The 24567-nt window shown below is 34.5% G+C and overlaps 1 protein-coding gene across 1 annotated transcript; it reads left to right on the forward strand.

Annotated features, from left to right (window-relative positions):
- The first annotated feature begins 13707 nt into the window (after positions 1 to 13707).
- LOC125871805 (auxin-induced in root cultures protein 12) lies at positions 13708 to 14688 on the forward strand. The gene has a single exon (XM_049552481.1). The coding sequence runs from the start codon at positions 13802 to 13804 to the stop codon at positions 14534 to 14536; it is 735 nt and encodes a 244-aa protein (XP_049408438.1). The 5' UTR covers positions 13708 to 13801; the 3' UTR covers positions 14537 to 14688.
- Positions 14689 to 24567: the final 9879 nt, after the last annotated feature.

Raw genomic sequence — 24567 nt, forward strand, 5'->3', positions numbered from 1 at the left:
AGATTCAACGGTATTAAAGTCAACCCTCTAATTATCAGGCAATCTTGGTTCAGGTGTATTCTGCACCCTCAATGCATCTCCGAGTAGATTATCACCCTGAACCTGAGCATTCTCATTATTCAATTGTTCCTCAGGCTCCTCTATGATTGGATTATTATGGACCCCTTGATTATTCATCTTTCTCAAAGTTTTGCTCAACTCTGGATCGTATGGGGTCAAAGGTTCGCCTCGACTCCGTGTACTTGGCATACACTTGAGTGGAAACCTGAAGAAAACAAAAACAAAAGAAAACGTAAAATTAGGAAATAATTGACTAAAGTTCAATAATGTAGTTATACTTAATCCAAAAGCCTTATTCCCCGGCAGCGGCGCCAAAATTTGTTACGCTCAAATTACACTTCCCTAAAGAAGTATAAGCGATTGTTATCAAGTAAAGAACCCAACTTGGAGGTTGGGGTCGATTCCACGAGAAATATGGTTTAGACTTAAGCTTAACTCACAATTATATTCATTTAGTCAACTTATTTCCGAGATAAGTAAGTAAGGGGGGGGGGGGTTGTGAAACAAATAATTGATTGTTGTTCAGTAACAAGTGAGCAAGATTCAAACTTTATTGTTATCAATGAGAGAGAAAAACTAGGGTGTATGTGTTCCCCATAAGCTCTTAACGCGGTAATACTAATAATAGTAATCATTTCCTAGTGTATCACATGCAAAGTTGGTAAGCTAGGAATCCCTAAGTGATTGGTCCTCCAAATAGGGAATTTCATCCCGCACCTTGGTCCGGCTATGTATGTATAATTTACTAACCCTTACCTTTACCTCAAATTAGGCATCACATCAATGTATGACTTCGTTTTCACCCTCGTACCAATTGACATTAGACTATTAGATAGTATCACACTAAATCTCTGTTGATAATTATTTTCTTATTAACTACTTTCTTGGTCCGGCAAGTAGCAACAAGGCGAATTCTAACGTTGGCCACCGTTAAAAGGACTTCTAAGTGAAAGAATTACGAATACATGCATCAACACTATTCAAGAATTACTTAGTTATTATTGATACATTGTTAATTGCTCATGGTTCCCAAAACCATAGTTGTGGATTTAGTTACTCATGCTTGAAAGAACACAATTCATATTTTTAGAACAAGAATTCATGAACTTTCTCGGATAAGTACGGAGACTTTCCTTTAGCTTAGGAATAAATGACATATTTTGGGTTATTATTTTAGCTTAATAGTTTGAAAATACATGATAGGGAGAAATTAAATCCATATTCAAAAGAACTAAGCATGTCCACGCGTCTTGTACTACCAATTGAACAACATAAGATTGATGTAATCGATCTACCACTAAGAACCATCTAGAGGTGTAGGAATATGTACAGACTTATGAGAAGATTCACAAAGAAAATTCAAATCCAAAATAAGGTACATACTTACGTAAAATGAAGTAGATCCACACTCAAGGCAAAACTTTAGTCAATGGAGAGCATATTGAATGATACCTTGAACAACCTTAGTTACCCCAATGCAATTAGTTATTTACTACTGTAATATTCCAATCACCACTGTATTGGTGTATGGTCTATATGGTGATTCATAATTACTTTACATATGTCTCTATAAATGTCCTCATATTTCATACACGTATCCCTTCCAAAATCCTTTCACTAAAGAATCCTTCTCCCCTCTTACTTCCAATTAATATTGCTGATCCCCAATTCAATATCTGAAAGGCTCCTTACAGTATGAATTTATCACTATTTATTATTAACCCTCCATTTAAATGTCCTTGCTGACCAATACTCGATTTAGCCTTTATAATCTCTTAATGTATTAGACTTAACTCACCCTATGACTCTATCAAATGAATATCAACATGACCATAGTGCCATCCAACTTGAACTATTCAAATTATGTTCCGTATACCTCCACTCCAAAGGATAAAAAGAAAATCTGTCATACAAATCTTACAACAAGTCATACCCTCTCAAACATCATTAGAAGTGATCACATTTTATGTCTTTTAATTCCTCAACTTCTCCTCATAGACTTACCATAATCACTATCCTCTTTTTTTTCCTAATCTTACACTTCTGTTTGAGACATCAACATTAGACCATTTCATTACTGATTTATTCACTTATCATAAGCACGGGTCATAAAACAATCCCATTAAATTCAAATGAAGTTCAAGTGTCCTTGTCTAAACTACACCTCGAGCAAACCATTCTTACTATTTCTAACCTTGTCAATTTCATTCTTTATAATTGAAAAGCTCATTACCGAGTTATTTTGCTAACCACCTACCATTCATACTAAACTGCACAATGTCATCCCATTTTACAGGGGTTAAATTTGAGAATGTTTCCACACTATTGGTGAGAGAATGGAACAAAAATTTGACCTTAAAACATATGCACGATAATGAATAAAGAATAGAAGTTTCCTAAAGTCTTATAGCCTCTCGAAGACAAATAACAGACCTCTCTGCACCAATCCGCAAGACTCTACTGATACTCTAAAATTACACTTCCCTAAAGAAGTATAAGCGATCGTTATCAAGTAAAGAACCCAACTTGGAGGTTGGGGTCGATCCCACGAGGAATACGATTTAGATTTAAACTTAACTCACAATTATATTCGTTTAGTCAACTTATATCTGAGACAAGTAAGTAAAGGGGGGGGGGGGTTTGTGAAACAAATAACTGATTGTTGTTAACAAGTGACAAGTGACCATGATTCAAACTTTGTTGTTATCAATGAGGCAGAAAAACTATGATGTATGTGTTCCCCATAAGCTCTTAACACATTAATCCTAATAATAGTAATCCTTTCCTAGTGTATCACATGCAAAGCTAGTAAGCTAGGTATCCCTAAGTGATTGGTCCTCCAAATAGTAAATTTCACTCTGCACCTTGGTCTAGCGACGCATGTATAATTTACTAACCGTTACCTTTACCTCATATTAGACATCTTATCAATCTATGACTTAGTTTTCACCCTCACACCAATTGGCATTATACTATTAGATAGTATCACACTAAATCTCTGTTGATAATTCTTTTCTCATTAACTACCTCCTTGGTCTGGAAAGTAGCAACAAGGCGTGTTCTAATGTTGGCTACCGTTAAAAAGACTTCTAAGCAAAAGAATTACCAATACATGCATCAACACTATTCAATAATTACTTAATTCTTATTCATACGTTGTTAATTGACCATGGTTCCCACAACCCTAGTTGTGGATTTAGTTACTCATGCTTGAAAGAACACAATTCATATTTTTAGAAGAAGAATTCATGAACTTACGTATTAAGTAGAAGAAACCCGTAATCTCCAATTGAAATTGAAAGCAAAAATTTTATAAACCGAAATTAGGAAATCAAATTGCCAAAGTTTGCAAGTTAATCCCCAAGAAAATACCAAGAATTAAAAGTTTACAATGGTGTCTAACCCCAAAAAATGAGGTTTACATACCGTATTTATAGAAAAACTTGTCCTAAAAAAACAAAACGAAATAAGGAAATAAAACTTTTGGATGCGCCTTCGATCGACGACACTAACCTACGTACCATGGATTGACCTACAGTCCGTAGGTCCCTTTCGTAGCTTGATACTTAGAACTTTTATACAGAGGTTGGAACCTTCAGATATAAACGACGGATGTGCAGTATGGACCGTAGGTTGATCTATGGTCCGTGTGTCGACCTACCTTCCGTCACTCACCTCTGTAGTTCCACACTTAGTCAGACTTCCCTGATGATCATTCCATGCCTACTCACGACGGACCGTGACTGGACCTACGGTCCGTAGGTCACCTCCGTGGGTGGCTCCTTCTGCAAATTTCAGCTGTCATCTCTCTCGACCTCGTCCAAGTCTATTTCTTTCAAATATAACACAATAAACATTAGTTCTAATACAAAATGGCCCTAGACACACACAAGTCTTATGTGAAATGTATTAAAAATACCGTAAACTCACAATATATCATCTACTAGACTCAACTCTTATACTCGTGAGACTGATTAACCTTGCGCTTTGATACCAAGTTGTCACTACCTAAAATCACAAGTTAACCCAATAAGTTAACCAATTCAACTTAAAATATGGAAAAATAAATAACATGAAATATCTTAAATACTAAGTCTTTTAAATAAAATATGGAAATTATGAAATACCACTCCAAGATTTAGTGTCATAAGTACATGAGCTTCTAAACTCTGATGCAAGTTTGGAAGTAAATGACAACCCTAGACGTAGGAAATGTTCAGTCTGATTAATAAAATAAAATAATAACTAAATACATAGAGGGAGGTGTTGACCATGAAACAACCAAGCAGCTCACCACAACTCCAAGATAACTTAAGCTCAACTCTGAAAGATCTATGAAATGCATTTGAATTCAAAATCCAACCACAAAAGAGTGCAACAAGTGTAGTATAACTACAAAACCATATGTACCTAGTATGTCTCATAGACCGACAACACCGAAGTAGTGACATGAGTATATAAGAAAATCATCCTTTAATTTTACAAGTTTACATTACACTTATCAGTCAAGATTCATCAATTGGGATAATCAATTTCATGTAATGTCACGCCCTAAACTCAAGGGGCGCAACTGGCTCCTAATGCCAAAACATAGGCCTGAGCTGACCTTGCTGAACCATTTGCTACTAGCTCATGGCAGCCATACGCAATCAAGAAAACAAACAAGTATATCTTTGCTTAAAATTAAGCCCTCGGCCGGCAAGGACCCTGTCAATAGATCTATAAAAGAAACAATTACTCCCAAGAGTTCATATAAAGAAATAGCCAACTAGAATAGAAGTCCTGATTGGGCCATTGAGGCCACCATGATCTCTATACCGAAACTGAAAGCAAGTATATATCAAGACAATACATCAAACAGCTAACAAGCTTTAGCAAACCAACAAACTAGGTCAACATGGCCATAACGTAGCTATACACCCCACACACTAGTCTGCAAGCCTCTAAGAGTAGTAAATATTGGCGGGACAGGGCCCCAACTTACCCATAAAATATATACAAAAACAGCTAACAAACCTCCCAACTTTGACAGCTCCGGAGGAAAGGGGCTAGCTAACCGGATAGAAGTCAATCCTACTGCTGAGAAGGTCTATTGGGACATGCAGTCATGAATGCAGTACCCCCAGGCAATGGAGAATCACTACGAAATAATGTACCGTGTATGAAAGGAAATAAACTATAAGCAGGTACCCTAATATACTGAAGTAATTCGATAAATAAATCAAGGATAAGATAAGTGTATTGACCTGCTCCTAAATCTAAACATATCAAAAATAATAAAACAACAATCTAACCAAGCCCCTATCAGCTCGACAGGTACAAACAACACACAAGACCACCTACCCAGGCCCCATACGCCCATAAGGAGCCAATCAATCTATATACCCCTATCGGTAGTCCCTTAGCCCCGTAGGCAGTCACATAGACCTCTTAGGCAATAATAATACCTCGTAGGCAACACATAGCTCTCTTAGGCATCAACATAGCTTATAGTCAACTCATAGCCCTCTTAGGCAAGAATATGGCCCTGTAGGCAGCACATAGCCTTCTTAGGCATCAATATAGCCCCGTAGGCAACTCATAGCCCTTTTAGGCATCAATATAGCCCCGTAGGAAACTCATAGCCCTTCTAGGCATTAATATAGCCCCGTAGGCAGAACGTAGCTCTTCTAGGCATAGATCACATTCCTGCAGCTAACCATAATATCCCCAAGGGCAGCAATAACAATCCAATAGGCTAAAAGCGAGCAATTTAGCTATAAGCAACCTATATGAATAGCCTCTAATTCGTGTTCAACATAGGGACATTACTAACTGAATAAAAATCCCGACAAGGGAGGATTATATCCACTTGAGCAACCAACAATCAACAATAATGGCTACAAGTATAATAACGATAACAACCCAATTACATTGCTCCTAAGCTTTAAGGAAATATGTTGTAAGAAAGGAATAGCCTTAACATACCTTTTTCATTGAATTCATGTGTCCTAACGACTTTTACTTACAACTCCGGTCGATACTACAACAAGGCAGGACAATAATCAACACAAAAAAATAGAAGATACCACGATAATCCGATAAAAGATATGTATTTCCATCGCAAATTAATATTTACGGCTTATCAAAGCTAGAGTCGATGAAGAAGGGTCTTACCTTGATATTAAGTTTGTAATACACCTCAAAATCTTAAAATATGTCCAAACCCTTGCTATCCCAACACTAAAGTATGATATGATACGAAATCGATAAAACAAATTATACCATGATGACAACGCATAGAGCAACTTTTGTCAAGGACTGAAGTTGAGAAAATATATAATTTGGTTGATCCTAGAAATGAGTTTTCTAAGTTTTTAGGTTCTTAACTAAAAAAAATGAAGAAAGAATCGAAGAAGAAGATATATAAAAAGTTCCACCGACCTAGGGCCCCACCTCACGTGCCTGCTTGCGCAGTCTCGCAAAATTGTAAACATCCCTCTATTCTGAAGTCGTATGAAGAAATAGTTTGATGCATTGGAAACTAGACTTGTAGAGCTTAGATTTGATAGGTCGTGGGCCCTATAATTTTTTATATATTGGGTGAAAACCTCCGAGACATTTGACCCAAATTTCAGAGAAATCTTTAAAAAGGAACTTACGATAACTTTCGCCAACTTTTATTTTGCAACTTACCTAACTTCAAATATTAAGATACAACCCTTGAACACTTAAAATATGACATACCACATCATTCTTAATTTATTACTCACCCTCTTTGTCTTTCCACGAAGGTACGAGTTAATTTAGACGTTTCGAAAAGTTAGGGTGTTACATGTAATGTCCAACACCAATGACACACATAATCAAACAAGAATGACGTATGTAATGAGATGAAACGCAATGCAACACAATGAAATGATATGCCTCAAATTCCAAGTACACTCTCAACCATATATACATGATACTTATCGGAAATACATCGAGAGTTCATGACCGGGGGGGGACTCACTAGGTTCATATACCGATAGGGACGATCTCTACGTGTCTGTATGGATGATCTAAATGCACTATTTTATAATGAAACAATTCCCAGCACATACGATCTCTACGTGCCCAACCTATAATCATTAAATCTCACAATCCTCAGTACAAACGATCTCCACGTGCCCAACTTATACTCAATCTCATGTCAAGTCATGTGCACAATACACTTTCAATAAAATGGGATGATGATGCATCTCAATCAATCAAATATAGGTATGATATATAATCACCTCAACTATCAGAAATATACGGGTTCAATAAAGAACACAATCACACAATAGAAATCAAGTCAATAATACATCAGCTAATGCCCATATGCTTTGGCATTCTCAGATTACAATTCGTCATTCTATAATAATAAAATTTCCTTTTATAATACCGATACTCCTACCAATGCCCGTCACACCATTGGTATAAGACCCCCCATCTTTTGTCCTTACCCATTAGCTATTCTATTTTTATCTTTAATTAGAAAAACGTCCTTTAACGAAGTCTAAAAGACTTAACATACCTCGAATGTCGAACATGTGCCACATATCCTCAAGATTTTGCCTTACCCTATTGTAAAGCTTCAATACGTTTACCATCTTCCACATATGCATATTCACAAGTAAACGAATTTATAGAAACCTATATTGCTATACCTCCATCTCGAACCCCAAAATATGAATCTAGGTTCATAAGGATAAATAGAAATTTTAGTAAAACTATATCACCCATAAATCGTAGAGCACGAAATTATAATTAAGTTACTAATTTTGATGCCAATGAATATGTCAAGTCTAATATTTCTAAATTTAAGCTTATGGTTAAGTCTCAATTCCTCAAAATATCATAAATTTAATTATATTTATATAATATAATACACTTTATATTTAATTACATATCTTAATATATCAAAACTTAAATCATAATGTGATAACAAAATAATAATATTTAAATTTGAATCTACTGGCTACGAAACCAGTGGTGACAGCCATGAACCAAACTGCCAGCGATCCTTACTCCTTTAAATTTGAACCAAACTGCTAGCAATCCTACCATTTAAATTCTAAACCCATTTATATGATAATTTACCACTAAAAAGAATACACACAATTTCAAGGACCCATGTGAACATTCACCATATTCACTTCAATTTTTGAAAACTTTATCTTGATATAGCCATTACGTTTGATTTTCATTGAAATCACATCAATCGAGTTACAGAAGAAGAAATTGAAGGAGAAAGTTTATTGAGAAAGAGAAGAAGAAGTCTCGATTGAGAGAGCAGTTACACAATACATCTGATGATCAATGAATGATTTGGAAATATCCGATAAATGTAATCTACTTATAGTAAGTGTTGTAACTAACTCTGACAGCTCACTAACTAACTAAATATGTAACTGATCATGTACAACTAATACGCAGTTTTCACTCAGTGTACCACACTACACTGCATATTGGAATTAAGTCACATCAACACATTTAGATAATTCTTTAACACCCCTGCAAGCTAGGGGCTATAAACAAATTCATCATCCCTAGCTTGGACACAAAGTAGGAATGTTGAATTGTGGTAACACCCTTAGTCAAAATATCAGCCTACTCAGTAGTAGACAAAACAATAGTCTCAATATGACCTTGCAAGATCTTTTCACAGATGAAATGACGGTCTATGTCAATGTGCTTCGTATGTTCATGAAATTCAAGGTTAGCTGCAATTTGTACAACTGACTTGCTATCACAATGCATAGGGACATGAAGTGCTAGAGTAATGCCAGTTCAATAGACAATCTCTTCTATGATTCTATACTCTGTTACTACTAAGCTTCTGGAGATGGTAGGTTGTTTCTTGGCTTTCCAAGATATAAGAGAGTCACCAAACTTCACCAAATAACCAGTAATAGACCTTCTAGTATTAGGGTATGAGGCCCAATCAGCATCACAAAAGGCTTGTAATTTTGGAGATGCTGAGGCTGAAAGAAAAATCCCAAGACCAGGAGACTGTTTGACATATTTGACTACTCTTATAGCTGCCTTCATGTGGGATTGCTTTAGCTGATGCATATATTGGCTAAGACTTTTCAATGCAAAGGAAATATCTGGTCTTGTAACTATCAAATACAACAACCTTCCAACCAACCTCTGGTATTCACATGGATCTTTAAGAAGCAAATCAATACTTGATCCAACATGCTCATCAAATTCCACTGATGTGAGCTTATGATTCAGTTCAATAGGAAATCCACAAGGTTGTGAACCAGAAAACCCTAAATCTGTAATGAGTTCCAATGAGTACTTTCTCTGATGCTTCACAATACCATCTTTGTTCCTGGCAAATTATATTCCAAGAAAATATCTAAGCTCCCCTAGATCCTTTATCTTGAATCTGGTTTGAAGCAAAAGTTTAGTCTCTTGAGAGTTCTTTCGAGTCCATTTGAGGAGTCTTTTACAAATCTTTTAAAACTTGTTTTAAGACTTGAGTACTTGAGTTTGAGGATGAGGAGAGTTGAGTTTCATTTTTCAAAATAAATATATGAGAATTAAGTATTCCCAAGAGTAAATATTTTTACATTTAAAATGAGGAAAAACACCGATTTTTAAAGGAGTTCATGAGAAGTTTTGAGTACTATCTCTTTTAGGAGAAATCTTTTGAGTACTAATCTCAAAGTTGAGAATGAGTAAATGTTTTTAAACATATGAGCTAAGTTATATTTTGGAGTAGTATTGAGTACCGATATGGGGACGAGTTCAGATAACTCAAAGTTTTCATAAACCATGTAGCCAACGTGGGTAGATACTTTTTAGATGATTTCTTATTGCGTTTTAAGCATAGCTTAGTGGATCCACTTAGTTGAGGAATTCTATACCTCAGAAATGTATAGGATAGTTCTAGGAGCATGGGCGAGATGATGTATCATCACATAGCTCATAGTGGTGGTTGTCGGTTAGAGAATCTCTCAAACAGAGTTATTTTGTATCTTTAGATGCAAACTGAGTTAATACTCCCTCCGTTTCACAAAGAGTGACCTGGTTTGACTTGGAACAAAGTTTTAGAAAATAAAGAAGACTTTTGAATCTTGTGGTCCTAAATTAAAGTTATGTCAAATGTACTAAATTGCCCTTCAATCTTATGGCTTTAAACATGCCACATGGAAAGCTGAAATTAAAATGTTACCAAAAAAGGAAATAGGTCATTCTTTTTGAAACTGACTAAAAAGGAAAAGAAGTCATTCTTTGTGAAACGAGGGGAGTATTATATTTTTAATACATTGATTTGTTATCTATTGTTTTAAATACTTTATATAAACTGCACTTTTATTGTTGTTTTATACTGCATTGAGTTAAGTATCTATGAGTTGAGGTTGAGTTGAGTGGAGGTGAGTAGGTTTCCTTCTTTCCAATTTCAAGATTTCATGTTATGTTCACTATTCCCCTTAAATGCTCGTACATTCAATGTACTGATGTCATTTAGCTTGCATTGTTTCATGATGTAGTTACAAGAGATCATGGTCATCAACAGGTGCTTCGTTTATACCACTTATAGTTCCAGAGTTGTTTGGTGAGCCTCCTTTCTTTTAGGGGATCCCTTATTTATTATTTCAGTTTTGTTCGGATGATTAGGGGTCTTGTCCCGACATCCCTCATAGTATTAGAGGCTTTATAGATAGTAGCAGTTGAGAAGTTTATTTCATTTTCTAATGTTAATGTTCTAGACTTGAGTTGACCTTGTGGCCAGTTTGAATATTTTTAAATGTTCTAAATTAAGTATTTGAGAGTTTTGAGTTAAAATGTTATATTTGAGTTTATCTAATGTTGAGTAAGTCTTCCGCTGAGATAAGAGCAATGGTTCTCGAGTGCTGGCCATGTCCAGGGTGTAGGCTCGGGGCGTGATATGAATACCCACGTACCTTAATGCCAAAAAGCTCAAGAAGAATGAAGGATTGGAAACTTGAATGAAACCCTAACTCTTCTTCTTTTTCCTTAGCATTGAGAGAATTTGAGAGGATGAATTTGATGAGTTCTAGGGAATTTAGGAGGATGAATTCGAAGTGGGTAATTTGGGGTTTAAACATTTATATAAGGCTTAGGGTAGAAGGAAAAATGATATCAATTTTTCTTAAAACGATTAGGGAAAGACCCAAAACCTCTTAAAATAACTGGCAGAGCCCTTTTACGGTTTGGACGTACTACAGACCGTACTGGTCAACCATAGCAAAGTTCATAAACATACATTTTGACCAACTTTTGTCGGAGCCTATCTACGGCTCGTAGGTCTTCCTATGGTCCGTAGATACCAAACGTAGAAACCAATTTCAATCCTCAAAATTTCACTAAGTCTGGGACTCTCCTACGAGACATATCTACGACTTGTACAAGGAATATCGGACCGTCCTGGTGAATCGTAAAAAGGGTACTGGGACAAATTTTTAGAAAAATATTTTCCCTCTTCCTACGGTTGCCATCTACGAACCATAGAAGCTTTTAACGGTCCGTAGATTGGAACCGTAGACACAACCCAATTTTCCCCTTCTTGTCCAAATTCGAGGTGTTACATTATCATTTTGGGATTTTCCCTATTTCAGAATTTGTTACTTGGCGACTGGATGCGATAACTTTAGGTGTCTTTGTTGGTTGTTGTCCATCGTTTTATGTCTGTCCTTAGCTTCCCTTCCTCCCATCATTTCCTCCTTTTTCACTTGTTGCTTTACGTGTTTGGTTTCTCTGTAGTACAACTCTGTATTTTTTATTTGAGTGTTCCTTCATCATGCAATGACTGTAGAATTCTGGTAGATCTTCATATTCTACCATTTGAGTAAACCTTTGTAAACCTCCTTCTGCATTTCTAATCTTAACTACGACCACCCTTATTTTGAGTTTGGCTAAGTCCAGTTCTACCCTAAATTTAGCTATAGTTGGTTTGCTTTTTATAAATTTGGCTTTGTCCATGGTTAAAGAATAGCCATTAGGGTCCACAATTCTACACAGACATTCCACTAAAAGAATTGCAAGGAGAGGTCCGGGAGTGTAACCCATACCAAGTTTTGGCCTATGTTTTTGTCTGGTGCAATGTCCACTTTTGCGATAACCACAATTACTGTAAAAGAAATCGCATGTGCGATATCTGACATTTATTTGGCAGACCCCCCAAATAAGGATTATTGAGTTTTTAATCTTGAAATCTCCTTTACCAACAAATTTCAATAACTAAAATATATGATGAGATGAATGTGATATCTCTATCACTTACTAGCATTTTTGGGTTGGTGCTTTGACAATAAAAAAACTTATAGGGCCTGTTTGGAAGGACACCTGGTAATTGAATTTGGTGTAATTAAGTATGATTACATTGTCTGTCCTGTTTGGTTGGACAGGTAATTGGTGTAATTAGTAGGGGGTAATTACACTCTCCAATATAATTCACAGGCAGAGGCTGTGAATTGTTGGTAATTACATCATGTAATTACCAGCTGATTACTTTTTATTTTATTTTTAATTTCTATTTTATATTTTTTTTGTTTTAGTTTTTTTACTTCTATTATTTTAAGTTTTTTTTTTTGTTATTATTCTAAAAATTTCTAAAAGTTTATTTTTTATTTTATATTATTATATTTCATTTTCTTCTCGTTCTCAACCTTAGTTCATGTTATTCTATGCAATTTTTTTCGTATTATCTATTTTTTTATGTCATGCTTATTTTCTCATTAGTATAATTTTATTAGTATTCTAATTTTTAAATTAAAATATAATTTATTGTTAAGTAAGGTTATAGACTTACGTTTTTTTTTAAAAAAGTAAAAAAAAATCATATTTATGTATGCTATGTTGAAATTTGCGATAAGTTAAGAACATATGTTTATTAATTAATATATTTTCAAAAAATAATATATATCTTAAATATTTAATTTAATATCATTTATATAGTTTCTTATTTGTCTTGTATAAATTTTAAATAATTAATTTTTATTTTAAAATTTAATATAATTTTATGATTGCAATTGTGCATCCAAACACAACATGTGTAATTACACTGTGACATTCAAATAGGACATGTGTAATTACATTTGTGGCAACCAAACAGGTCAGTGTAATTACTAGGCTGTTAATTACTACCCTAGTAATTACACCAATTCTAATTATCTGGTGGCTTTCCAAATAGACCCATAGTCGATAACACTTTTCCTCCCTACATGGAGAAAAAAATAATTGAACGAGTACGAAAAAAAATAGGAGTAATAAATAGAGGAGAGGTTGTTAAGTATTTCCCTCTCCAATCTTAAAATTACGGATTTGAGTCATTGAGGAAGCCGAGCAAAAAGGTAGATGCTTCCGTATAGAGGTAAAAAAGAAAAAAAATGGTGCAATACTACTAAATACAAGAATACAAAAAGAAAAGGGGAATGTGCATTTGCTCGTATAAGATTCCGTTCCTTAACGAGGAATTTAGTCACATGATGTTGTTTAATTTGAGATGTTGTTCATAATGTAGATGCAGAAATTAATTAAATCGTGGAAAGTTAAGATCAAAATTAAACAATTTTGAATTGTACATGTTGGTGGCATATCCACTTGTGTCCTTCGTATTCCCTTCCATCCTATCATGTGGTGTAGCAGCTAATGGCTTCAACGCTCCCAACTGGATCCCCAAATTTCCTATAAAATCCCCCAATATCCCAAAATATCCTCTTAACACTCTTCTTTCAAAACACCTAGAGTTACCTCCTCAAAAATGGCATCTAATTTTATTAGCCTTTTCTTCACCTCTTTACTTGTTCTACTCTTCCACATCTCCCCTTCCACATCTCTCACATGTTCCTCTCAAACTTTCTCAGCCAACACTCGTTTCACCAATTGCACTGATCTACCTTCTCTCAAATCTTTCCTTCATTGGACATTTGATCCAGCCAAATCGACTCTCTCTGTCGCTTTCCTCTCATCTCCAGCTTCCCCTGATGGCTGGGTTGCTTGGGGAATTAACCCGGTTGCACCAGCTATGATTGGAACACAATCATTTATTGCATTCAAAGATTCCAAAGGGGTTATGACTGTTAAGACTTACAATCTTACATCTTACAAATCAATTACAGAGTCTAAGCTTATGTACAATGTTTTGGATTCAAAAGCAGAGTCAGCTGATGGGGTGATGAAAATCTTTGCTACGCTACAGTTGCCGGCGAATACGAAGACGGTGAATCAGGTATGGCAAGTGGGATCGGCGGTGACTGATGGAATGCCCCGGATACATAAGTTTGAACCTGATAATTTGAAATCTAAAGGGATTTTAGATTTGTCTACTTCGGGTGCTGCTGCTGGTGATGGGGGTAAGAAAACAAATGCTACTTCTTCTTCTGCTAGTAGTGGACAAAGTGGAAATGAAACTGGAGGATCTTCAAGGATTTTTAACACTGAAACTACTTTTTTTGCCTTTTTGTTATTGTTTGGAGTTGCGCTTTTGCAGCTTTAATTTAGATGTCGTTCAAGTTTTTACCCTTTTTTCTTCCTCGATCTTCAGTTTCGTCGATGTAATAACGACTGTTTAATTAGTGGTAGTCCAAATTTATGTTTGATTATATACATTTTGTAATAACGTTCTTCTTTATCTAATGTGTTCAGAAACTCATTTCTTTGTTATAATTTGCTTACAAAGAAGCAAACTTATCTGCTTTTACCTTAATTTTATGTCTAATGGTTTAATAATATCTTTTAAAATTATGAAAGCATTTTTTTCATGTGTATCAAGTATGGATTTTCTGACACTGGACATGAAGTTTCGAGGTAGAAGTGCTGCTGATAGGCGTGTGTTGGACATAATTTGATTTCAGCTACGGATCCAGGCGGAGGGGATGATTAACATTTGAATTGACTTATAAAAAGTAACTTATAGATTTAAAAGTTAAAAGTCATAAATAAACTTTTAACTTATTTTTTTATTATCTAAAAGTAAGTGCTTAAAAAAATACTTTTAAACTTTTTCAAATACTACCAACACTAAAAAAAATATTTAAAAGTCAAAAACGCTACTAAAAAAAAGTTAATTCAAACGGCAGTACATACCTTCCATTTCATTTGGGTTTTCTATTTCTGTTATTCTTTCTCGTAGAAACTTTAACATTAACTAATGCTACATTTGGATCAATTATTCAACATCACTTCTTTGTTATTATAATTGCTTTGCATATTTGTCTTTTTATGCCTTACTTAATTAAGCTATAGTCTATTGGAAACATCTTTCTATCTTCACAAGGAAATGACATATGTAAACACTATTTTTCAGACTTTACTTGTGAAATTATACTGAGTATGTTGTTGTTTTTTTCTCTTATTTTTCTGGTAGAACTACTAGTTTTTTTTTACTTTCCTTTTTCGAATTGCAAACGCAAAGAAGATGACCTATAACTATGGAAAAGGACAAAGATTAACATATAAGGCCTCATTTACTCATTTTTAAGTGTGTTGTCTAGTTATGATTAAGTGAAAATGCCCTTCATATTTCTATTCATTGATTTTATATAAATGTAATTAACATTTTATCAGAATAATATTATCGGTTGGGTACAGATCTTGTTTTGAGATGTAAGATAGGTGTGCTGTGGAATTAATTACTAGATCCTACCAACTCAATCGTCTACTTTACTACTATATTAATGGTGTTTATAATATTAGTTGTTGATGAAGTAAATAATTCATTATGTATTGACATCTTCTTTTTCTTTAATTTAAATTAAAGAAAGAAAGAGGCATCTCAAAGTTGATCTTTCCACCAAAAGAGGAGACAGAAAAGTGATAATACAATGCTTCTTTTATGGAAAAAGGCAAAACTGAAATATCACAAGACCCTATTATGTCTTGCTCACTATTCTTGATTTACATTGATGACAAAAGCCACAAGAGAATGTTATTCTGTTCATCTTCAATTCTAAAATTAGTGACAACTTTTTTTTTTCTTTCTATCAATGATAGAGGTAAATGGAAGAAAAGAAGATGACTGACAACTTTTTTTCTTATAATTGACTATAACGACTTGTTATAAATTTAAGTCATAGAGACTGTTTGCTTTTCAATTATAGACTATTGAATCATGTGGCATTAACGTTTTCTTCACGTACTATCCGGTAGTCAAGCAACGGTAATTTTGCACTTCTATGCATGTGCTTACAAGTATTCCACATTGTATAATCTTTGTATAGGACTTAAATACGACATAATATGACTTTGTAGTTAACATTGAGTAAATTTTAGGTTTAGCAAATATAAAAATCATATTTGTATGCTATAACTATAGTTTGTATAATTGCGCTCCATAACAAACATAATGTTTGCTATGGAGCATCAGATTTGTATAAATTGCTGACAGCCTTTCTTATGTCCTCAATAATATGAAGCTACATCAAGTTCTGTCTAATCACCTCTCCCCATTACTTTTTTGGCCTAATTTGACCCCTCCATGTGCCCCCTATAATCAGGCACTCTCACCTCCTCACTAGGGTGTCAACACACCTCCTCTACACATGCCCAAACCATCTCAATCTTGCTTCCCTAATCTTCTCTGCCACAAAGGCCATTCCAACCTTCACCCGAATAGCCTCATTTATAATCTCGTCACTCCTAGTATGCCCACACATCCATCTCATCATCCTCATCTTTGAAACATGCATCTTATGAACATGTGAGTTCTTGACTAGTCAACCCTTCACTCGATAGAACAAGGACAATCAAAACACCATTTAGAATTTACCTTTTATTTTAGGTGGTACCTTATTAACACACAAGACTCTAGAGGCAAGACTCTATTTTATCCATGTCACCCCAGTACGATGTGTGACATCATCATTGATGTCACTACTACCCTTGAGTACAAACCCAAGATACTTAAACTTTTCTCTCTTGGGAATAGGCTTGTGGAAAATCTTACTTCCGCGTACGCTTCATCAAACGCAACACTAAATTTGCACTCTAAATATTCTATTATGATCCTGCTCAACCTGAACCCTTCGAGCTTTAGAGTCTGTCTCCAAACATCCAACCTAACATTAACTCTGTGTCACGATCCAAGCTACAATCTAGATGTGACATGGCAAATAGAGTCCCAAGAGACCCTAAACAAGCCACTTGACATAAGCAATAATAAAAATTGAAAAAAAACAAGATAATATTCTCATTCAATATTCATTGATACCAAAAAAACAAAGTATAACTTATAAGCGGAAACATCTAATGTCTGACATAAACTTCTAACCTTATAGTACGTGGCTAGGGCAAACTCCTAACTCACGGAATGTAACACCTCGGAAATTAAGGTTGAGTTGGAAAGAAAAGTTGCATAAAAATGCACTAAAGCGGTTTCTATGAGTTCATCTACGGACCATAGGAAGTTCTACGGGCCATAGGAAGGCTGTCATAGGAGCTGGATGAGTTTTAGAAAATGTCAAGTCTTTGAAGATGGTCTACGAGTGAGCAAGAAGGATCATAGAAAGTGCCTGTAGAAGTTGTTGAGACTTAATGAGATTTTTGAATCGTTTCTAGTTCTACGACTAGGCCCTACGGACCGTAGAAACTTTCACGACCCATAGGAAGGGTTTTGTGGAAGTATGGCCAATTAATGAGCCCCAATAACAATTCTACGGTTGACCAGGACGGTCCGTAGAAAGTCTTACAGACTATAGGTCCAACGGTAGACACTATTCGACAATTTTAATTTATGGTGTTTTGGTCTTTTCCTATCTAATTAGCGCCTAAACTATGTTGTTTTGGCCCTATGACTACCCATATAACTGGATTTACTCTTCAAAACTTAACTCATTCCCTTCCATACACTCAAACTCACAAATTCTCTCAATGATTTCTTCTTCACATCCTCTCCAAGTATCTTCAAGGCAAGATAGGGTTTCTTTAAGCTTCAAGGTATCTTCCTCCGTTGCTAGTGATTTGATTACCCAAGGTATGTGAGAATTCATCAATGGATCCCTTTCTTCTATTGGGTTAAATCTCAATTCAATTTCACCCAAATTACCTAGGGTTTCAAGTTATTCTTTATGGGTCTAAATTGTTACGATTCAATTATTATTATTTAACCTTATTATGCATGATTTGATTCAATTATATATTTTCTAGTAATTTCATATGGACCATACCTTATATTTGATTATGAGTATGAACTTACAAACTTCAATTTATGAATTGATTATGAATACAACATGTTTTATAAAATTGATAATTTATGACTAAATGATGTTTTAAGCTTTAGTGAAAATTAATATTATAAAAACATAAAAGCATATGAATTCCGCACCCCTCAAAAATGATATCAGAGATATGGAAGAAAAGAAACGAAATCATAAACGATTAAGAAAAGTAAAAAGAAAATTATCCAGATTATACCCAGAATATAAATAATTAAATACTACTAAGACAGATAATTATAAATTAGAAAAACTAATAGATACTATATCTAAAATAGAGTATAAATATATCAAATATTTAAAGAAATAATGAACGAAGAATAGTCTAAACAAAATCTTATGGAAACAATTAAAACAAAAAGACAAGAATTAAAACATAGGCAAAATAGACTTAACAACAATATATTTGCAGGAACTTGTGAAAAATCTATAATAGCACAGAGGAAAACTATTTTGTATCTACAAATACAAATAGAAAATTTAGAGTATAAACTTCAACACAATTTATAAATGAACAAAGAAGAATATGCAATAGATGAAAAAACATATGAGAATTACGATGGATTAAAAATAAAGATAGTATTTTCTAATCTAGGAAGAAGATATAAGAAAATATGTGACAATCTAAGTTTAATGTTAGAAAAAGAAACAGTAAAATTAGAAGATAGTTTAATTGTTATGGTAAGAACAACAAAAGAAAATGAAGAGATAGATAGACAAAAAGAAATTGAAAAAATAAAACATCAGGCAAAGAAGGAAATACAACAAGTAGAAGAAATAAAAAACACTAAAATATTAGAATTAGAAAAAGAACTAGCAATGTTAAAAGAAATGTATCCAATAAAACAGAAAGAAAAAGAACAAAAAGCAAATTTAACAGCTGAGATAAATAAATTTAAAGAAAAATTACAACTAGAAGAAAACCAAGATAATCTACCTGAAATAGGAATTGATGAAATAAATAATAATGATCTAGAAGAACAGCATTCAGAAACAAGCGAAACATATACGAAACTTTTAGCAAACATAGATACAAAGAATCTAGAAGTAAATACAGGAGACGTAGGCATGAATGAAAAACCTAGTATATCAGGAGTAAAAAACCCAAAAAATTTAAATCCAAATATTATAATGCAAACTATGACCAATATGATAGAGAAAAACTACTATATGGGATAAAAGATTGAATAAAAAATGGACACCTAAACCGATAACTGAACAACATAATTTTTTAGATTTAGATTGTGTAGCAGATATAAATAAAACAATTCAATTATGGATGAGATATATATCAAAACAATTAATAGATAACAAAATAGGAATGACAGAAACACCAAGATACATAGAAAGAACACTTATAGGAACAGTAAAATTATGGCTACAAAATTTATCAGATGAAAGTTTAAAAACATTAAGAAGTAATAAAAAATTTGATGGTGAATTAGCTACTACAACTATGGGAATATTATATAAATACGAAATAGCTATAAGAAACGAATTTAGTAGTATGACAACAGAAGTAGAAGAACAAAATAAAGAAAAAATCATAAACAGGAATTTTTTCTTTATTTTGTTCTTCTACTTCTGTTGTCATACTACTAAATTCATTTCTTATAGCTATTTCGTATTTATATAATATTCCCATAGTTGTAGTAGCTAATTCACCATCAAATTTTTTATTACTTCTTAAAGTTTTTAAACTTTCATCTGATAAATTTTGTAGCCATAATTTTACTGTTCCTGTAAGTGTTCTTTCTATGTATCTTGGTGTTTCTGTCATTCCTATTTTGTTATCTATTAATTGTTTTGATATATATCTCATCCATAATTGAATTGTTTTATTTATATCTGCTACACAATCTAAATCTAAAAAATTATGTTGTTCAGTTATTGGTTTAGGTGTCCATTTTTTATTCAATCTTTTATCCCATATAGTAGTTTTTCTCTATCATATTGTTCATAGTTTGCATTATAATATTTTGGATTTAAATTTTTTGGATTTTTTACTCCTAATGTACTAGGTTTTTCATCCATGCCTACGTCTCCTGTATTTACTTCTAGATTCTTTGTATCTATGTTTGCTAAAAGTTCCGTATATGTTTCGCTTGTTTCTGAATGTTGTTCTTCTAGATCATTATTATTTATTTCATCAATTCCTATTTCAGGTAGATTATCTTGGTTTTCTTCTAGTTGTAATTTTTCTTTAAATTTATTTATCTCAGCTATTAAATTTGATTTTTGTTCTTTTTCTTTCTGTTTTATTGCATACATTTCTTTTAACATTGCTAGTTCTTTTTCTAATTCTAATATTTTAGTGTTTTTTATTTCTTCTACTTGTTGTATTTCCTTCTTTGCCTGATGTTTTATTTTTTCAATTTCTTCTTGTCTATCTATCTCTTCATTTTCTTTTGTTGTTCTTACCATAACAATTAAACTATCTTCTAATTTTACTGTTTCTTTTTCTAACATTAAACTTAGATTGTCACCTATTTTCTTATATCTTCTTCCTAGATTAGAAAATACTATCTTTATTTTTAATCCATCGTAATTCTCATATGTTTTCTCATCTATTGCATATTCTTCTTTGTTCATTTATAAATTGTGTTGAAGTTTATACTCTAAATTTTCTATTTGTATTTGTAGATACAAAATAGTTTTCCTCTGTGCTATAATAGATTTTTTACAAGTTCCTGCAAATATATTGCTGTTAAGTCTATTTTGCCTATGTCTTAATTCTCGTCTTTTTGTTTTAATTATTTCCATAAGGTTTTGTTTATACTGTTCTTCGTTCATTGTTTCTTTAAATATTGGATATATTTATACTCTATTTTAGATATAGTATCTATTAGTTGTTCTAATTTATAATTATCTGTCTTAGTAGTATTTAATTGTTTATATTCTGGGTATAATCTGGATAATTTTCTTTTTACTTTTCTTAATCGTTTATGATTTCGTTTCTTTTCTTCCATATCTCTGATACCATTTTTGAGGGGTGCGGAATTCATATGTTTTTATGTTTTTATAATATTAATTTTCACTAAAGCTTTTATTGTAATATTCTTTGGCTACGTGTTTTAATCTTGATATTTCTTTAATATTATTTTAATCTAGGAAGTTTCCCGACTAGAACTTCCGGCAGCTGCCCCTTTCTGACTCCTTTTAGGGCCCGAACCACTTGCAATATTTCCCTTGGGAGCCATCTTCACACCCAACAATAGAAGAAAAGAGGAAAAGAAAAAAATGGAGAAAAGGAGATGGGGGTCGGGTGAATAGTGGGGTGGGTGGGGTAAGTGGGTTTTGAAGTTTTGATGGATTTTAGTGGTTGGCAGGTGAGGAAAAGGTAGGGGAATAAGATTTTGGTAAAGATTTATGGAGGAGTTCGGGGTTTTTTGGGAAGAATTAGATGGAGAAGAAGAAGAAGGGTTGGGAATTTAGAGAGAATCTGAGAGGAGGGGTCGGTTTAGAGAGATAGAAATTGAGAGAAAGTGAGTTAATTTTAGGTAGGTGAAAGATTTAAGGTGGGTTTTGGGGTTACGTCCCATGGGAAAGGAAAAACATTACCAATTTCAAACTTTTGGGTGGGCATGGCACGCTGGTGGTGTGGTGCGTTGTCAGTTTGCTCGAAATAGGACTTTATACTCTAGGCTCTGGCGCGGAGCGCCCAGTCTGCGCCTGATCAGGTGGCGCGATGCACCCTGTATGCGCCTGCCCTCGACATTTTTCTGTGGTCAGGCGCGATAGTGGTGCATTGCGCTGCTTGTGCGGCACAAATGGGCCTTAGTACTTGTGCCTCTGGCATGGCGCTCCCAGTTTGCGCCCAAACTCATTTTCTGACATCGTTGATTCTCTTTTCATGTGGTTTCTACTCCAAGGACATGCGCATCAACCAAACAATGTAACATAATAATGGTGGGTTGCCTTCCACCCAGCGCCTTAGTTTTGATCGTGGCACGACTCATCTTTTTGTATTTTTCTTTATATTTCCTAGCTTTTACAAAGAAATCACACTTTGACCAAAGTCCTAAAATAGCAAACTAAAAATAAGAACTCTACACCTAGAAACTTGAAACTAAGCTAAAATTTCAAAATTACGCAAAACTACTACTTATTACATATCATTCACGGGTTGCCTCCCGTGGAGCGCTTGGTTTAATGTCGCGGCTTGACTCAACTTGGATCATTCAACATTAAGCTCAAGAGCCTCTCGATCACGATCAGAATCTTTGCCAAAGTAGTGCTTGACCCTTTGACCATTTACCAAGAACGACGGGGCATTTTTACCTTTAAGTTCAACAACACCATGTTGTGTCATCCTCACCACTTTGAAGGGACCACTCCATTTTGACCTTAGCTTTCTGGGAAATAACTGAAGTCTTGATTTAAAGAGTAGTACCTTTTCTCCCAGAGTGAAAGGGCGAGGAACTATGTGCTTTTCATGCCACCTTTTTGTCTTTTCTTTGTAGAGCTTGGCATTTTCATATGCATGGAGCCTAAACTCCTCAAGTTCATGTAATTGATCAACTCGCTTCCTACCTACCAGCTCGGGGTCGATATTCAACTTCTTAATTGCCCAATATGCTTGGTGTTCTAATTCCGCCGGAAGATGACATGCTTTGCCGAACACCATGTGATAGGGAGAAGTCCCTATGAGTGTCTTATATGCAGTTCTATACGCCCACAACACATCATCTAGCTTCTCAGACCAATCCTTTCTTTGCGCATTCACCGTCTTTTGCAAGATTTGCTTCACCTCTCTGTTCGATACTTCAACTTGACCACTTGTTTGAGGATGGTAAGCTGTAGCAACTTTATTCCGAATACCATACTTAGCAAGAATATTCTTCACAAGATGGTTCAAGACATGCTTACCTCCATCACTTATGATTTCCCTTGGAGTTCCAAAACGAGTGAAAATGTGCTTCTTGATGAATTTAATCACCATTCTTGAGTCATTCGTGGGAAGAGATATTGCCTCAACCCATTTGGACAAATAATCAACAGTCACCAGAATATATTGGTTTCCACTAGATGGTGGGAAAGGACCCATGAAGTCAATACCCCACACATAAAAAATTTCTACCTCAAGCATGTTATTTAGTGGCATCTCATGTCTTTTCGATATAGTACCCAATCTTTGGCATTGATCACATCCCTTCACATAAGCAATAAAATCTTTAAACAATGAGGGCCAAAAGAAACTAGATTGTAGTACCTTGTGCGCCGTGCGCTCTCCTCCATGGTGTCCTCCATATGGGCTGGCATGACAACTTTCGAGTACTTTCTCTTTACCTCATAATGTGGAATGCATCTTCTTACCACCCGATCCACACATTTCTTGAACAATAATGGTTCATCCCAAATATAGAACTTAGAATCATGAGTCAACTTCTTCTTCTGTTGAGTAGTAGACCCTGGAGGATACTCTCCACTCACTAACAAATTCACTATATTCGTATACCAAGGCACTTGAGAGATATCCAACGCCATTAATTGTTCATCTGGAAACTCTTCCCAAATTTGTTCCCCTTCATGTACATGGGAGAAATCTTACAACCTAGACAAATGATTCGCTATTTGGTTTTCAGTACCCTTTCAGTCTTTGATCTCAAGGTCAAATTTTTGGAGAAACAATATTTGCCGAATCACCCTTCGTTTAGCATCCTTCTTGTTGAATAGGTACCTAATAGCTGCATGATCAGTATAAACAATTACCTTGGTACCCACCAAATACGATCTAAACTTATCGAAGGCGAACACTAGGCCAGTATCTCCTTCTCAGTCACTATGTAATTAGCTTGAGCAGAATCAAGGGTGTTGCTCACATAGTAGATTGAATGAAACACTTTATCTTTTCTTTGTCCCCATACTGCACCCACTGCTACATTGCTTGCATCACACATGAGTTCAAATGATAACTCCCAGTTAGGAGCAATCAAGATCAGAGCTTCAATTAAGTTCCTCTTCAACTTCTCAAAAGCCTTCAAACACATCTCATCAAACTCAAATTCCACTTCCTTCTCCAAAAGACTGCACATAGGTCTTGCAATCTTGGAAAAATCGTTGATGAATCTCTAGTAAAAACTTGCATAGCCAAAGAAACTTCGCACCCCTTTTACAAAGATAGGAGGGGGTAATTTTTCAATAACTTCCATCTTGGCATTATCTACTTCTAATCCAGACTTTGACACCTTATGACCCAATACTATGCCTTCTCAAACTAAGAAGTGAGACTTCTCCCAGTTTAGCACTAAATTGGTGTCTTTACATCTGGCAAGTACTTTATCAAGATTCCAGAGACATACCTCAAAATACTTCC

This window comes from Solanum stenotomum, chromosome 7 (assembly GCF_019186545.1).
Source record: "Solanum stenotomum isolate F172 chromosome 7, ASM1918654v1, whole genome shotgun sequence".
NCBI classification, from domain to species: domain Eukaryota; kingdom Viridiplantae; phylum Streptophyta; class Magnoliopsida; order Solanales; family Solanaceae; genus Solanum; species Solanum stenotomum.

Excerpts from the sequence above, each read along its gene's own strand:
- LOC125871805 (XM_049552481.1), top strand. The coding sequence starts at position 13,802 with ATGGCATCTAATTTTATTAGCCTTTTCTTCACCTCTTTACTTGTTCTA.